The following is an 18041-nucleotide window of genomic DNA, read 5'->3' as shown; positions in this document are numbered from 1 at the left end:
GTCTTCATCATGCTAAGAGCTATGGAATTAAATAGATTGGCCAGGCAGGAACTAGAAGCAGATGTTGTGGAGTAAACCCCTGCACCTCCAAAGAACAGCCCCCATGTTTAGTGAGGAAATGAAAAAAATGTCATTAAAAGTTAAGGGTTTCTTTCTGGACAACATAACAAATATGTTTTACCAGCCCAGATGGCTGCAGAGTTCAGGGAGTTGCATATATCCAGGCATCTGGAAAAAGGTAGAGAATTGGGGTCTAAGACTTTCAGACAGATTTTTTTTTTCAGGAGTAAAACTCTGTAGATCTTTCAGTGGGCTTTGGCATGACCTTTTGCTATTATACTGTTAAATAGGGAAGATGATTTGATACTAAATCAAGGGCAGTAAATATCTGTGGAGCACGAAGCAGCCCTGGGGTAAGCAGAGCATTTTGCCCACAGCAGTTGCTTCAGAAGGTTTACTTGTTCTCTATGCCCTGTTGCATTTGGATTTGAGAGGTAATCTCCAGGCCAAAGCCTCGTAGCTGACAAACCCCCCAAGAGGACTTGTCACCTGCATCAGTGAAGCTGCACAAAATCTTTCATGGAAAGGGCAGAGGGAGATTCATCCAGAGAGAGGCAGGAGATTGATGGATGCAGCTGTAGCAGCATTTAAAAACGCATCACATCAATTTCTTAACATGCCTGCTAAGGAGGTCTAATTTATTAAGGATTTATAAGGCAGAAGTAAATGCTCAGCATGTAGTAATCATGATATAATACCACAGTTAGTTTAAATCTGCTTTTACCACAGTCTATCCCAATTACTTTCCTAGATACTAAAAGGAAATAATTTCTGTGGAAGTGGCTAAAGAAAAACTGCATAAAGTCTGATGCTTCCTTGATCATTTCCAGTTTTCCACTGACACTTGGAAGAATTTCACTGAAGCATTTCACACGCAGACAATTTAGGAACGAGGCAAAACCTTTCCCTACCTGCCAGCCTCATCCTCGTGGTTTTTTTTTGTTTGATCAAACTGTCCATCCTTCAGAACCTCAGCTGCAATTCAGAGAAACTGCAAACATGCTTACAACAAAAATAAACACAGCGTGTCTTTATCATCAACAGCAGAAGACCTCCAAAAAGCCCAAAATATAGCCCATGGAACCTTTGCTTTGTAGATAGAGCCCACAGATGCTGTCTGAGGTCCATCATCATAGATCAGACAACTATTCCACAGCGATGGTCCCTCTCCAGTATCCATCCAGCCACAGATTTGGAGCTGAGTGCCTGCACAAACCTGTTGAAATCTCACCCCTTTCTACTGACCCCAGCTGTAGTGAAACAGCTCTGGAGTCAGCAGCTCTGATGTGTCAAACCACTTCCTACTCGCGATGGCACGCTCTGCCGCGCCGAGCACGAAGCTTGATTTCCTGGATAAAAGCTACTAATACCTGAACAGAAAAGCAGCCTTTATTCTCTCCTGTGGAGCCAGACAGCAAAACAACTATTTTCTGACCAGAGTCCTCCCTGCACACACGGGGTGATGCTCCCCACGGCTCTAACCATGCAGTGACCGGCCCCTTGGCTTGGCTGGCAGCAGCTCATCGCTTCTGAGAAACTTCACCATCCTCAGCGGTGCAGCGAAAAGATGTGGACAAGCCCCATGGAGCTCAAGTGCCTTTTGATGTGGCTCTTGTTTGGATTCATCAAGGGGAACAAGCGAGGTAAAAGGCTATTTTTGCCTTTTGGGGAGGGAAAATGTGATTTTTTTTTTTTTTTTTTTTTTTTTTTGAGGGGGGGCTGTTGGAGGATGTTCGCAACATCCTGACTCCTTTCGGCTAAGGGAAGATGCTTAGAGCTTAAAGAATTTGTTATTCTAAGGAAATGAGAGAAATGGGTCTTGTGCCCACTAACAACTGTAGGAAATCCAGAGCTTTACAGGATATTTTTTGTCTGAGTAATGTATGTATCCTCCAACCCATCACTGGAACAGTGGGCAGATCAAAGCAGCCTTAGGGAGCTCTTTGAATTTGCTTTTTCCATTTTGCTTGTAACTTTAGCAAATATAAAAATAGACACTGAAATGTCAGCACCTTTGTAGGTAAAACTGATGGCAATGCTATTAGTTAAAGGGCACCATCCAAATTTGCTAGACGTACTATAGATATGAAATATTTTTTAGGCATTCCTCCCCACCAGTAGCACCTATAAATTGTGAATGGAGGCAGCTAATTCATTCAGCTTAATTTTACACATTTATAAATGGTGATACTGCTTATATTTGGCTTGTTTACTGTGACAAATGTGCACACACTGAGAAACAGTCTGGTGATATATATAAGTGTATTTGAATTTAAACTGCATTGTTCAAAGGGGGAAAGAAAAATCTTCCGTTCTCGGTGGTCCATAAAAGTGACATTTCCTGCATGTTCTGTGGTTCTGGGATGATGGTGTCCAGGTTAAGAGGTACGAGCACATACAGCCTAAGGCAGGTTCTCAGATATGGTGGTGCTGTAGCTGCTGATGGATCATCTTTAGCAGGGCTGGGAATTTTACTCGGGGCTGGCCATCTCAAGGGAGGAGTGGGTTGCTAATGGCTAAACTCATTAATGCAGGACGGACCTTCACAAACGTTTAACCCCCAGGTGATGTTTTTTGTCATTGAAGTGTTTTGCCGGTAAATGCTGCACCTTCTCTTTCACGGGGCATTTTCCCCGGCAAATGAAGTGCCAATGCCCACGGCAAGTGTTTCAGGGAGTGCGGGAGCATCACTGCGAGACACGCTCAGCCAGAGATGCGTCAGTAGGATCAGTTCTGGGATGAGTCAGGTCCCCCAGATCACACTTTCTGTATTACTGTGCCTGGAACATGCTGTGAAATTTCCTGCTGGCAAGTCTCGTTTATCAGAAATCTTTCTGGGCTTTTTTTGAAAAAAAAAAAAAAAAAGAAAAGAAAAGAAAAGAAGAGGGGTGTTAGAGCAATTGCATTTTATGCTGTTTGATGTGATTTAGTTTGCCAGTGAATGAATAAATGCAGAGCATTGCATTCTTCACTACATCACTAAGCTCTTCTTTCCTTGGCTTCCTGTATTTATTTTCAATGTCTCTCTCAATGTTTAAACGTAATATTTATTTATATATATATTTGTTATTATAACATACATTTTTATATTTATTTATGTATCTCCTTGCAAATAATATGCTAAGTTAGAAACACCACCCTTTATCAGTTAAGCGTTTTTAATTGTAAGGACAGCTGAGGTATTGTAGCTGTAAGACTTGTTCTTTTTAATTCTTTAGGAAGATCAACAAGGAGACCTGGGAACAGCCATAAGCAAAGCAAAAGGAGCAGGCTGGGTCAAAGTGGTCAAAAATCAACCATGGCTCGGCACATACAGTGCTTTTCTTATTGTTTTGCCTCTGTCTTTTCAGCTCACCCCAGCATTGCTAGTTCAGGTTTGTAAATAGATCCTGCCCTAGATGTTGTTTGGCAAAATGCACTACCAGGAATAAACATAATTAGAGGAAAAAGAATATAAAAAACCTTTGTTTTACATCACAGTTTCACCAATAGATCTCACAGTGCTTTGAGAAGGCAAAGGTCTCTGACAAACAACTGGGAAAACTAAGGTGTAGGATGATCATTCATTTAATAAAAATTAAACTATGCCTTAGTGCTCAAGAGAAGAGAAATGCTGATTTTCTTGTGAAGATCATCACATTTATCTCCTTTACTCTGCCCAGCAGCAATGCCTAGAAGCTGCAGGCATGGATTAGGCTTGAAGTGAGGGTCAAACACAAGGTAAAAGCTGGTCTGCGTTCCTACAACCTTTCCATCTTGCTGTTCATTTTTCAGAAATACACTGAATAGATTTGCAAGTTAAACCTGGAAAGGATTTAAAATCACAAAAGAAAGAATTCCATTCAAGCGAATTTCATTCACACAAGATGGGTACCAGATCTCTGTCATTTAAATGAGAGGAATTTCTTTCCCATTATACTTGCATATCAGTGCTGGCTCCCATGGATTTGAAATGCAATGCAGAATACATTAAAGTTGTCAAACACTTACAAGTGTTTCTTGTAAGGTCAACCAGAGAGCAAACCTTTATAAACCTTTCAGCTACAATGGTCCTCAGCAGCAAATCCCCAATACACAGCTACAATAAAAAACAACGGTTAAAAAAAAAAATTGTTAAATATTATGATGCTACTGAGGAAAAGTAGGTATTACAGAGAGAGATCCTGCAGTATCCACTTCTTCCTTCACCTGGAGAAATTATCTTCCCACCTCATCAGAGATGAGATTTTATGTCCTTTCCTTTCATTGCAGAAAAAATCCAATCTTTATCTACTTACAGAAAGCCACTGCTTTTGACTTTGCTCACTATTGCCTTCAGAGTGTTGCAATTTTTGCCTCCCTGCTTTCTTTCTCAATGTACAGCTTTGTTTCTCCTGTTTTCCCCGTGGCATTAAAAGCCCAGCTTTTGGATATTTTCTACCCATGGTTTCCATCCCCTGGCCCTGGTCCTGAATCTTGGAACAACCTGGCTTACTGAGCCCTTGCTCCATCTCCTCCGATGCTTCTCCAAAACTCACATTTCCAAAATCCTTCCATGGCTTTCTTCACTTGACTCCCTGTTCCTCAGCCCTGCCAGGGTAGCAGCACTCTGTCATCTGCTGTTTTTTCTTTATGTCCTTGATTTGTAAAGCCCTCAGATAAAGAATATAAAGCCCTTGTTATGTGGCACAGTATTTCATGCAAGGCCAGAAAAATCATCTACATGTACAGAAAATTTCCATCTTGACAGCTCCAGTGAAAAGCTCCATAACAATGCTAAGCCCAAAAGTCAAAGGAGGTGAGTCCTAAATCCAAATCTGAAATCAAAAGTGCTCCACAAAACCATTTTTTCACTGCTACTCAAGACAGGGACACACACACTTGTCAGACCCTTCAATTATTTTCAGAGAGGATATTCTCTACTGCCCTTTCAGCCCCACAAAAGGCAAGACTGAGAAAGTTCCAGGCAAAGAAAAGAATCTGTATCTCTGCTGCTGCTTAAAAAGCCAATTTTCTTTCTCAGCAATTTGTTTTTCCTTTTAGATGAAGACAGCAAAGGCATGGGTGTCACTGAGGTAGCAGATTTAAGCAAAAATGTGGCCAATCTATTCAACCCCCAAGTGTCGCACACCAAAACAAGGCTCTCATGTATGATATTCTCAAAACTGACTCTGTGTCCTGCTACCAAACCGTGTGCCGTGGTTGCCTTTAAAGAGTTTGAGCTCTGTGGCTTCACCACAGAACAAAGGATGTTGTAAACACCCAGAAACAAACACAAATGTTCCCCATTCTTCGCTTAGTACATTTTCTGTGCAGCACTCTGTGCTCAGGCTAGTTTTTCTCCCTCTCCCTGCTTTAGAAAGCACTGTCCCTCCTTCCTGTTGCTCTTTCAATTACAAATTTTCAGTCTAAGTCCCCAGCTCAGCTTTCCTGCTAAAGCAGGAGTGAGATTCATCAATGCATTAGGTCAATCACCCTAATTATCAGTGTGAGCAGATAAGAGCGTCCTTCCACCACTGTAGCTGGTAAAAACAGAGAAGCACCTTTAAGCTTTGCTTTGGAGAAGTTAAATTAGGTGTCTGCTGTCCTCTAGAGAGGTCTACCCAGCTCCACTTCTTAATGAAGATGCTAAGAAGGCAGATTCCTGAGGCTAAATTATGCTTAGCATGAGAAAGCAAAGTCCACTGTCCAACCAACTCTACCCTTGCTGTATATGGAGTTTTTTTTTTTTACATTAGATTCCACTACCTGGGTCAGTGACAAACATCTGGTCAGCATGATGAAGCCAAGAGATAAGTTCATTTCTCCCAAACCTAGTTTTCTGTGGTCCTACAAGCAGTTAATGGACAGCTCCTCCCTGCTCATATTCCAGTTTATTTTATACTTTCTGTCTTTCCAACAGAGACATTTGTACAGCAAACTCATCAGCACTGAACTACCTAGTCCTTAGAACAGCACATGCCTCCTCTCCACTGTTGGGAATATTCAAACCCATCTCCTGCCCCTTGAGGCTGATCTCTCCTCCCTCTCTGTTTGCATTAAAACTTGTGCCTGGTCACTTAATCTGCACTGCACTTCTGTCTCTAACGCTGCAGACTCACTGCTGCTCAAATGATCTTGTAAGATAATCTCTGTGTAATCTAAGGTACAGCTAATTAAAATCCCACAGACATATTACCATAAGCTTGAGGTCTGCACTCCAACCCCACAGCTGGGATCTATTCCCAGCTTACAAATCCACATAAACAGTAAATGACATTAATAGGAGGGGAAAGAATCCTGCACAGCTGAGGCTTGCTTGTTAACAGAACCTTGGGGAGTAAGTTTTGAAGTTAGAAAAATGTCATTACCATCTCGGTCCAGTTGTTGGTATCAATTCCTTCTCTTCGCTCATACCAGTTTCATCTTCAAGAGACCATTTAGAGAGCACACAGTTTCCCACAGCACATGAATCCTCAGGGCTGCTTTGCCCCTTCAGGCACATCTGGGGAATTATCTTCATTTTGGCCTGGTTTGATTTCTTGCTCTCCCTGGGGAGAGGTGCTTTTCCCCTCTGAACTGGGCAGGTGTGTGAAGTGCCCGGTTTCTTCCACTGCTTCTACCCAAATCTTCAGAACGTCCAGTTTCCTACCGATCCTATCTCACTGCCTTTGAGTTTAGGGGAAAATCATTCTATTTCTGCACCTTGACGTTTTAACTTCACATCAGAGTAATGTCAGTGCTGGTGTGACACACAGCCACGTGACAGAGGAAATTCTGAGTTCAGGTTGCCGTGGTGTGACTCACTGTCTGTGTTTTACCTAATGCTAAAAATACCTCCTGTAAATTTTCCCTGTTCACTTCTCGTGGACAAAAGGTGTTGTTCTGATGCCTCATCTGTCACTGCTCTGCCAACTCAGACATGAAAAGAAACAGGCAGGAGAGCTTTGTAAACCCTAATACTGCCAGCACATCTGCTGACAGCAGTTTTGTGGTTGGGTCAGTAACACATTTGAATGGGAATCCTCAGGGAAGAAACCCAAGTGCTGAAAGAACTGATGCTGGTGTTTCTTCCCCTCCAGTAACTCCTGTGCTGATGTGGAGGTCCCAGGGGCCCTGAGACACCTCAAATGGCATGAGACACTGTAGCTTAAGTAGGAATAGCAGGAATCCCACCTATTTTTTTGGCTCAGATGACAAGGCTTGCAGGTCTCAATAAACTTATTGACTTATCTGACCCCCAGCAGAAAAAAAAAATATTTTTTAATGTTTTAATTTCTATGCTTCATGGATATCTATTGTCTGAATTCACTAGTCCCCTTCTAATTCCAAGGGTTTATCTCCATCTACTTCATGATTATAACTGAAACCAGCTCCAGAATTTCCAGAAATGCTGTAGGTACCAAAAAACCACTAATATGGGGAGAAACAGAAATTCCCCTGTGCCTTAGGAGAACTACATGTTCTCACAATTCTGCAGCTGATAGAAGGGGTAAATCCCATGAACACAATTACATCAACCTCTCTGTTTGGTCCATTTAGTACCTCTAAGTTCAGAGAAATGGATTCCCAGGGCACTTTTTGGGGTGTGTGAGATGAGAATGGCAGGTAGAGAGCTGATGAGTCTTGTGAATTAAGGAAAGGGAGAACAGTGGACATTGGGATTGAAAGAGAAAAAATTAGTGACACTAAACACCTCACCATAGGTATGAAAAATAGGGTATAGGGGCAATGGAGCTGGGCAAGGGTCTGGAGCACAAATCTGATGAGGAGTGTCTGAGGGAGCTGAGGGGGTGGGGCTCAGCCTGGAGAAAAGGATGCTCAGGGTGGACCTTATGACTCAGCCTGACAGGAGGTTGTATGGGTTGCATGTTGAGTGCCCACCTGTTCTTGAAAGATGAGTAGAAGACCACTGAAAGAGAAGCACCTCTGAAGATACATAAGATGCTTTGAGACAGTGAAGAGCAATAATGGCAATGGGTATCTTGCAATATCCATATTCTTGCACAGCTCCTCCCAGTGTGAAGACTGGTACAACAAAAAACCCCAAAGCTGGTGACTTTGATATCAAACACATTCGTGAGGAGCAATAGCACGTGAAGAAAAGCCAATGTTTTGAAAGGTTATGATGGTTGCTAAGAAGAAGGTTCTTGAGAGTGGAAGCAAAATATTTGACGTGACAGTGATGCAGTTAGAATTCAAAGGGAGGCAAGAAGAAGGTCACAATGAGATCTAGGAAATGAATCTTTCAAAATTCTTTCTGGATCAGAGGCAAGGAATATGGTAAAGGCCAAAGAAGTAGACGCTGCAGCTATTTAGATGTGAGGAGAGAAGAATTTGAGTGACGTGGATGGCATTAAAAGGCTGGATCCTGGGAAGGTTGTGTGTGATCCAGCTGCAGTGTGGGTGAGCTGATCCGGCCTGGTGGGCCTTGCTCGCCGTCTCTGCTGTGCACCATTTCTGCACAATCTGATGTGTGCAAGTTCAGAAGAACCCAACTTCATTTGATCATCAATTAAAGCAGTGTTTGCCCTTTGTGATGAGTAGGTTAAATGTTGTGGGTTTTCTTAAGAAGAGACTAATGAGTTGTAGGTTTGAGCGCCTCGTGCTGAGATTCACATCTGCAGTCTGCTTCAAAGAGGCTTTTGAAGTCTTGAGGGAAACATGCTTTTAGCTTTCAGGGAAAGTGAGAGTACATGATGTCAACTTGCTGCTAATCTGATAACTCTTTAATTTTAATCGCCCTGACAGTCTGTGGTAAACCGTGTGGTTAACTATTTCGGGTGCAGTTGCTCCTCTCAAAGCCACACTCTGATGTAGTTTACAACGTGAATCCTTTGATAGCACAAAGACACAAGGGGATTAAAACATCCCTCATGCAGATTAGCTGTTAAGCCGCTCACATGTTTTTCGTTGTTGCCTTCTTCAAACTTTGTGACTTTTACTTAAGCAGCAAGATAATGAAAAGTAAAATAAAAAGGGCAGAAAAGATCGAAGTGAGGAAACGAAAGCAAAGGGCACTGCAGGGCTGGGGCTGGGAGTCACAGGTTGAGTTGCTGTTGGTCTTTCAAGGAGAAGGCACTTTGGGAGTCAGGAGCAGACACAGATGATGAACAGGTATCAGGGATTCAGAGACCTTTCACAGTCATTCTCACTGGTTGCTAAGGCTGCATTAATTACAGCTGCAGAAAATGTGAGGACAAGATGACTGAGAAATTTTACTCATCATAGCTGTTACTGTAATGCATAAGCATAAAGGGCCACAGATTATGCACCCAAAGATGCAGAGTGCCAGCCCTGGTGCAACCAGCCTGTCTTATCTTTTAATTTCGCAGCCTTTAGTCCTTAAATGATCATTAAGTAGTGCCTTTATCAACTTCTGGGTCTCCAGCTCAGCTTCAGAGAGCTTTTCAAGTGCACTGAAATGATCTAGCTTAATTCATTCCAACTTATTGAGAAGTATATATAGATGTGATTTGCTGATCACAAAAGCAGTTTGTGCCCTTGTTTTGGGACAAGTTATATTTAGGTTTGCAAACTTATTTCACAGTAAACTGCTCTTTGGTGTACACAGACAGAACTGTGAGTCTACACCCATTCCCAGGGTTTGCTTATAGGTGACTGCAACTTTTAATGACTTTGTTTGGTTCACTGTGCCTCACTCCATAGGCTCAGGGCTGCACACTCTGGTCCCACTAACTGCTCTCCAGTATGATTGTGTACAGCTTCATTAAGAAAATGTTGATAGTGCTTCGTGTTGCCCATCTGCTGGACGTGCCTGGCATTGAGAAGACTGAAAGATGTGAGATGGATAAAGTAGGATGACAGGCTGTCCTTATCCTCAGGCTTTCTCTTTGCAGAAAATTGCCCAGATCCTCCAAGGAGGGAGTTTGCTGATGTTGGTGCTGAAGCGTATGTGCCAGGGACCAAGCTGTACTATGCATGTGACAGTGGCTATGACAGAAAAAGTGGCCATCACCCAGGAATTCAATGTAACAGTGGACAGCAGGGTGCCTCTTGGGACGACAGTGGATTTGAATGCATTGGTAAGTGAGTGTTGTCCTTTTTCTGTAAGTGGACGTGTTTTTCCAATGCATTAGTTGGTATAAAACACATCTGGGCGTTAACAAATTATTTTTGTGCTTGTCTTTACAAGTTAGAACTTGAAGCAATTCTATCCCACCTCTGAAAGTCTGGGTGCTCTGCCTTTGTCCTTCTCTTTGTCCTGATGTAATTCAGGAAATGTAACTTCTCCTCAGATAAGAAGACTTTGCTGTCAACGGGTCCCACGGAGGAGTTACATTTTACACAGAAGCCAGAGAGTAAAGCACAAAGCCCTGCACCCCAGAAGCAAGAAGACTTTTCAGAGTCTGATCAGAAAGGTAAGTAGGAGCCCATCCATTACTTATAACACCTCTACAAGAGGTGTTTTTCTAATGAGTTAGTCAATATAAGACAGATCTGGGTACCGCTCTAACAATTGATCTTTTGTGCTTATCTTTGCAAGTTAGAACTTGAAACAGTTCTATCCCACCCCTAAAAGTTTGGAGGCAGTAGCTTTACTCTGATATTCATCCTGCTGTAATTCAGCAACTGTAACTTCTCCCACAGACAAGATAATTTTCTTGCCCACAAGCTCCTACAATGGAGTTCAAATTTACACAGAAACCAGAAAATAAAACAAGGAGCCCTGCACCCCAGAAGGAAGAAGACCTTTCAGAGTTTGCCCAGAAAGGCAAATAAGAGCCCATTCAATAATGTAACACTTCCATAGAAGCAGTGTAAGAATGATGAGTAATATTTAACAATTTTGCAGACAGAGGGAAAAAAACGATAGCTGTAATATCTTGGCTGAGCAAGTGATATGCTGCAAGCGAGAAGGAAGGCTTGGTAAATCCTGCTTGCCTGTACTTTGTAAGAATACAAATCATAATTTTCATGAGCAACAGCAGTGTGTAAAATCTATCTGCTTTAGCCCTGTGCTGCCTTCTGATCCCACAGATTTTTGCGGTCCCCCCCGGCCTGTTCCGCACGCCTCCATAAGACCGAAGAAACCCTATTACTTGGGACAGGTGTTACATTTCAAATGCCAGAGTGGTTACGATAAGCTGCCCCCCACCTCTGGCACCAGCACGTGCAAGAAGGTGAACGGCAGCATCGTCTGGACCCCCCTTGACCTGCGATGCACCAACGGCAGCATCGTGTGGCCCCCACAGACCACTGAGCCAGAGATGGTTTTTACTACACCACAGACCACTGAGCCAGAGATGGGTTTTACTGCACCACAGACCACTGAGCCAGAGATGGGTTTTACTGCACCACAGACCACCGAGCCAGGTGAGATGGTTTTTATTGCACCTCATCACTGTCGTGTCCTGTTCATGCAGGGTACAGACCCCCCCCAACTCAGCACATCAATCCTAGGGAGGAACAACCTGCTGGGGGGTTTGGGATGGAGAGATCAGGGAACCCATCATTTCTGACTGCTGGAGATGACACCTCTGGGGAGGACCCAGCTGCGTCCTGCTTTGTCTTTCATGCTAACTGCAAAATTGCACCTGTGACAGCACTGAGGGTTTGGGGCTCCCTCTAGGCAGCAAGAAGAGCTACTGAAGGTGGGCAGACCCAGCTGTCCCCACCCTCTACAGTCCTCAGGTTTCTATGACCCTCCTCTGAGTCAGAGAAGTGAAAACGGGCTGAATTTTAAAGAGGTGGGAGCCAATGCAAGGACAACATGAGAGGACTTTTCCTACCAACAGACTGCAGGAAGAAAAAAAAAAAAAAAGAAAGGGTTTCACCAGTACTTGGAGCTTTAAGAGGAAAATAATCTTGCAGAACTGTAGATGTCTACTGCATAGGTGCCCACATCTGAGTTGGACTGCCTTTAAAACCAACAGAGGGGGTAGGTGTTGGTGGTGCTCTGTTACCTGCCCTATTTCACATCTATTTTGGATGAGTTACACCATATAAAGGCTTGTTTCTCCTCAGTGACTGTAGCTCAGCCTGGAGGACTATCTCAGAGGCCACACAGAACAGTAGGTGAGAGGAATTCCAGCCCCTGTGACCACAGCAGACCATGTGGCAGAGCAGGATGTTTTGAGCAGCTCCTTTTGTTTGCAGAGTGACCTCTCAGGTGACACTTGGCCATCATTGCCTCTTGGTGCTCCTCTGACTGTAAGAATGAATGGCCTGACTCACCAGACACATTGTTTCAGCATTAACCCAGGACTTTGTCCCCTATTTTGTAGATCCCTCTGTTTCCAAGTGGTGCCCAGTTCAGAGTGTTCCAGGTATAGCAGTAATGTCTGGTCTTTCCTCTTCCATTGAAAATTTCACTTGGTACTATCCAAATGAAGGCATTTCTTGCTGTGATGGGAATAACCTACCAATATACCAGCCCTAGAAAATGATACAGCCTAATGAATGGTCAGAAATTACAAGTATTTTAAAATTAAAAATATTTAACAATTTTAAAATTAGGATTATGAATGATAAAAATGAAACTGGATAAAGAAATAGGCCCTCAGCCTTTAATTCAGCAGAACAATAATTCCAATTTCCTGCAAAATGCACTCAAACCTGAGCAAGGTCAGGTTCTTGTAACTGGAGCATCAAATATTTATTCCCCTATAGTGTTGCCTTTCTATTTGTTATGATGTGATGTCTTCAATGAGGCTTGATAAGGAATATCCTCCCCTTTCTGAGTTCTTCCCCCCAGCACTCAGCACAAAGAGATTCATCAACAGACCACTCTTACAGAACCTCTTGTTAAAAACCTCCATATCTCATAATGGCACAAGTTCAGAGCTTCCTTCCAGGGATAAGAGAGAAATCCAATGAATTTTTCACACCAGGGAAGTTCTAGCTTGGATTTCTGGGCAAAACCACACCCCGTTTGAAACCACGTTTCCAAATCCTAGCCTGGCGCCTTGAAATTCATCCTTCCCCCATCTCATACGAAATAGAGATCTCAGATGGATCTCATTCCAATTCATGCCCACCATTAACAGATATCATATCAGCACATATGTTCATATCCAGGCTGCAGACACCTACTGATGGCCAAGAAACAAACATGGCAATTATTAAGTCTTCTGTGCAGAGGGGAAGCTGTCAGACTGTACCCTCACCACTGCTTTGATGATGGAACAACCTGATTCTTTGTCTGACTGTGTTCTCATCACTGCTCTGATGCTGTTTGTCAGAAGGGTAAATTGACACAAAAATCAAGGACTTCTCTCTCTTCATAGGTTCAGCTCATCCATCCTCTTCCTCCTCAGTGACACTGCCAGTGACAGGTATGTCATTTTGTTAAAGACTTCACTCCATCACCCAGAGCAGTTATTTTGCCTTTCAATTTGCTGTTCTACCAAACAGCTCCATTTCTGTTAGGAAAGCTAATAAATACACTTCAGGACAAACCCATGTACATGTATTGGACAAGAAGTTACTAAAGACAGTATAAACAGATTATTTAAGCACTTGAAATTTTTATAAAGAAGATTTCTTAGGCTCATAAGGGATGTAAAAGAAAACAGATCAACCAAAAATCTAGTTTTCAAATGAAGCCATTTTCAGATTATTCTCCGAGACTTTCTGTGAATTCAGTGAATCACTTCAACTGGAAAAAAAGCAGGAAAAAAATGTAAATATTTAAATGACGTGTTTCTTTCACATTTTCAAAGGACTAAAAAAAGATGGTCAAACAAAACATTTCCTCACAGCTAAACTGATGCATTTCGATCAGTCTGCAGAGATTTTCTTCTTCCCCTTCCCCATCTTCTATTCAACCATTATCTGCTGAAATAGAAATTGTCTCTTACTGTTCCTGTGCTCAAGACTTTGCGCAAGGGCTCTTGATTCCAGCTGGAGTCTGCCAATAACTGCAGTGCATGTTATAATGAGGAGGAATAATGGTGTGACATAAAGGAAGGAGGGCTATTGGAAACTACTCCAGAGACCACAACATGAGTAGTCCCTGGCCATTTGGCTGTGGTCAACCTCCAGTTGCCCAAGCTGCCTCTGGATGGGTCCTGTTTGCCCCAGGGAGCAAAGCAATGGGGCAACATTGGAAAATTCTGCATTAATTAAGATTACACCAGGTGCTAACCATATTGATTTTCTGTCCTAAAAGCTATCTGTTTTGCCCTACTTGTCATTCCTGCTGTCTTTGTGTGACTCACCAAGCAGACAATAAGGTAAGTGGGATGGAACGAGGGAAATGTGAAATCTAAACAAAAAATCCCCAGCAGTGGAAGAGTTATTGACCACATCAGCCATCTCCCTGTTGCACTGCTTAGATTTCTGAATACCTTCCTTGGTATTAAATAAGTGGGTTTTGGGTTGTCTGGTTCAGTTTTCAAGGACTGGCACAAGAGAATGAGAGCTTTTGAAACCAAAAAACTTTGGAATGGGTTGCCCAGAGAGGCTGTGGGCTCCCCATCCCTGGAAGTGTTCAAGGCCAGGCTGGATGGGGCTCTGAGCAGCCTGGTCTAGTGGAAGGTGTCCCTGCCCAAGGCAGGGGGAGTTGGAACTAGATTACCTTTAAGGTCCCTTCCATCCCAAACCATTCTGTGGTTCTGTGATTCTAAAATGCACACTTAGTCCCAGCCAGTGTGGAAGTGAGAATGGCAGTTCAAACAATGGGCAGAAAATTAACCCCATGGGGAAATGAGGGCTAATTATGCAAATATGTTGGTTTCAGATAAGTCTGAGCAATCAGTCTTCCTCTCCCTGGCTAACTAACCTGGAAATGTGGGGAGCATCTGCCACCACAACCACGTAATTCTTGTTTCCCTCATCCCCCTGATTGCTGAGTCACGTCATGACAACTTTGTGCTTCAGACCTGTTTCAGTCTGGCCTCCTTGCTGTTTCTGTTACTACACTGAGATGCACCAAGGCAGTTCCTGTCCCTTAGCTGTCCCCAGACTAGTTAAGCCAAGATGTCCCTATCTGACATTTGAGAGTTCTCCTCTTCTCCTCCCTCTTTGCTAATCCTCGTCCCCATTTCTCTTCATGTTCCTTTCTAGTAACTGGTTGCTCTGTTTCTCAGCTGAACGAGGATTTTTCTTTAAAAGGAGGAAGGGAGGACCTTGTGAAACCTCATCAGCAGTGGATTTTTGCCAGTTCACGACAGGATAAAGCCATGTAATGTGTAGACAATATTTCGAAGCATGCTTTAGTAAAGATGGTCAAGCATGGTGCAGATTGTAGGATTTTGGGCCATTGTAGGATTACTGAAAATATAGTAAGTGAAGAAGTGTCAAGAATTATCTACATTTCACTGGCCCTGTGGTGGAAGAAGTGATGAAATTGCTGATACCAGGCAAGATAGTAACTGAGTAATAAATGAAACTAACTGAAATCCTAAGTGGTATCTTCTGACAAAAAGTACTCTATGGTTCCTCATAGTAAATATAGAAAGATCCATAGAAAACTTGCTTCTTCCCTCCTGTAGTAAAGTCTTTTTCCTGTTGTAGGGAAGACTTCTCAGGGAATTGCGGTGTTCAGATGCAAACTCGTGATATCGATGACTTGGCACAGAAGAAAACAGATTGGTGCAGCAACTCCAAGACCACCAGTGGCAAAAGAGGAGGAAGCCTGGACACTCAAATCCAGTGCGTGAAGGAGGCAGAAAATATTACAGCTTAATTGTTACGGAGATAGAGTGAATTTCCACCTGCAGAGTACTGGTTGAAGGAGTGCACCCCATCACAGATAGATGGGGAAAGACCCCTGCCTGAAACTGCTTCCCCAAAACACTTCTCCCTGTCCTGGCATATAGCATTGCTGATAGAACTGCAGCCCCTCCCAAGTGTCCAGGAGTACACACGGACCACTCAACCAAGAGCTCTGGATGATGGCACTCTCATTTCAGCCCACACAACACCTTCCCCACAAACAGACCTGCTTTACTGGATGCCTGATGTGTCCCCCCCCTGCCCCTTCCCTGCTCAGATGGGTCAAATGCAGTCACACTTTCCTCCTTCTCAAACTGTTCCTCTCGGAAATTAAGCCCATTTACCCCTCTGCACACAGGCTGAAAAGCTGACTGGATCCACTTATAGTTCACTGTATACATGCATTCATCATCACCCCCCTCTTCCCAACTATTTTGGGCCAGTCCCTTCCACAACACTTGCTACGTTATTGCTCCAGCTCAGACAAGGAAACTGCAGATTGTGGCAGCTGATTAATCGGACAGCTCCTTTCATAGCTGCAGAGAGAGAGAGAGAGAGAACCCAGAGCAAAGGCATTTGAGGACAGGCTCAAACACACACAATACTTGACATGTACTTACATTGCTGGGAATTGGTGAAGTCTGAATCGTTCTTCTGCCTTTTTTTAGCCACCTCAGCCTGGTAAGATGGGTTTAATCTGGCTGATTGCAAGTGTCTGTGTCTGAGGCAGGCAATGGGGAGGAGCATGTCCCTTTATAGAGCAGTTTGTCTCACCCTGCTGCCTAAATATTTGTAATAATAAATATATATTGTATATTATAATAATAAATATATCATTATGTAATATTTGTTCATATTTATTTATTTATTCCACATATACACACAGACACCTATATACATGAGGATATATGGATATAGATAGAGATATACAGGTAAAATGACTCATGGTCTACTGACACCTGTTTCTCTGCATTGACTTGAACAATTCCAGATTGACCAGATTAACTATGGATGCTTGCATGGCATATGACAAAAGCCAAATGGGATGGATCCCTTCCTTATAATTCAGAAGGCAGGAGGTCTTGGTGCAGAGTTTTTGTTTTGAGAAAAAGTGTGTATGCCATTCTCTTGCTGGCTTGTATTCCTGTTGACTTATTCTGACTCCTTAGCCTTCATATTTATATTTCCCATGGCTTTTTTTTATTCCTGTTGGAATAGGATTTATTTGTAAGGTGTCTTTTACCAAGTAAACCCTCAGTCAGGTCACGGATAACACTAAGTTGGGTGGGAATGTTGATCTGCTGGAGGGTAGAAAGGCTCAGCAGAGAGATCTGGGCAGGCTGGATCAGCAGGCCAAGACTAATTGGATGAGGTTCAACAAGACCAAGGGGTGGGTCCTACACTTTGGCCACAATAACCCTGTGCAGCACTGCAGGCTGGGGACAGAGTGGCTGGAAAGCAGCCCAGTGGAAAATAAACTTGGGGGTGCTGGTCAACAGCAGCTGAACATGAGCCCAGAGTTGCTGTGGGAGATAAGGCTGTTTAACCTGGAGAAAACAAGGCTCCATGGAGACCTTATAGCTCTCTACAACTCCCTGACAGAAGGTTGTGCCCAGGTGAGGGTTGGCCTCTTCTCCCAGTCAACCAACCTGACGAGAGCACACAGTCTCAAGGGGAGGCTCAGATTGGACCTCAGGAAGAATTTCTTCACAGAAAGGGTGATTAAACACTGGAATGGGCTGCCCAGAGAGGTGGTGGAGTCACTAGCCCTGGAGGTATTCAAGAAATGCCTGGACATGTTACTTAGTGGTGTGGTCTCATTGGCAAGGTGGTGATTGATCAAAGGTTGGACTCGATCGTCTTGGAGGTCTTTTCCAACCAAACTGATTCTGTAATTCTGTAATTCTCTGATATGGCCCTTCACTGAATGAGTAGGAAGGTTTGAAGGGAAAAGTAGAGGAAGCAAGGGTGAAGAAAGTCATTTTCCTCTTCAGGCATTCCTTTTCTTCTGAGAAACTCCACAGACATGGATGGCATAAAAGGAGACAAACCCCAAAGAGGTCAGTGCTGTTGGAAGTGTGGTGAGTAGCCATTTCCACAGGCAGTGGGTATTCAGAAGGAAACTCTGCATTTGACAGTGCTGTCTTCTGGATGACTTAGAAACATAAAAACACAACTTTTTTTTTTTTTTTTTTTTTTTAAGAAGACTTTTTTAAAAGAAGACTTTTAATTTATGTCAGATGTGAAAGTACCTGTAAGTTTGATGTGTGCTTTGCAAAGAGAGGTGTGTGCTAGGACTAGTTCATGGATTTCCATTTTATGAGTCTTATCTGTCACATAAT

At 43.1% G+C, this 18041-nt stretch overlaps 1 protein-coding gene across 1 annotated transcript; it reads left to right on the top strand.

The window, feature by feature from the left end:
• Positions 1-1460: 1460 nt before the first annotated feature.
• Positions 1461-16429, top strand: LOC126644575 (interleukin-2 receptor subunit alpha-like). Its single transcript, XM_050324110.1, has 7 exons — positions 1461-1703; positions 9879-10064; positions 10278-10400; positions 11020-11319; positions 13269-13316; positions 14153-14216; positions 15499-16429. The coding sequence occupies exons 1-6, from the start codon at positions 1628-1630 to the stop codon at positions 14194-14196; spliced, it is 777 nt and encodes a 258-aa protein (XP_050180067.1). The 5' UTR covers positions 1461-1627; the 3' UTR covers positions 14197-14216; positions 15499-16429.
• Positions 16430-18041: the final 1612 nt, after the last annotated feature.

Source organism: Myiozetetes cayanensis, unplaced genomic scaffold, assembly GCF_022539395.1.
Source record: "Myiozetetes cayanensis isolate MyiCay16 unplaced genomic scaffold, myiCay2020 scf3, whole genome shotgun sequence".
Taxonomy (NCBI): domain Eukaryota; kingdom Metazoa; phylum Chordata; class Aves; order Passeriformes; family Tyrannidae; genus Myiozetetes; species Myiozetetes cayanensis.
Note: the sequence above shows the minus strand (reverse complement) of the source record. Positions and strands in the feature narration are given on the sequence as shown.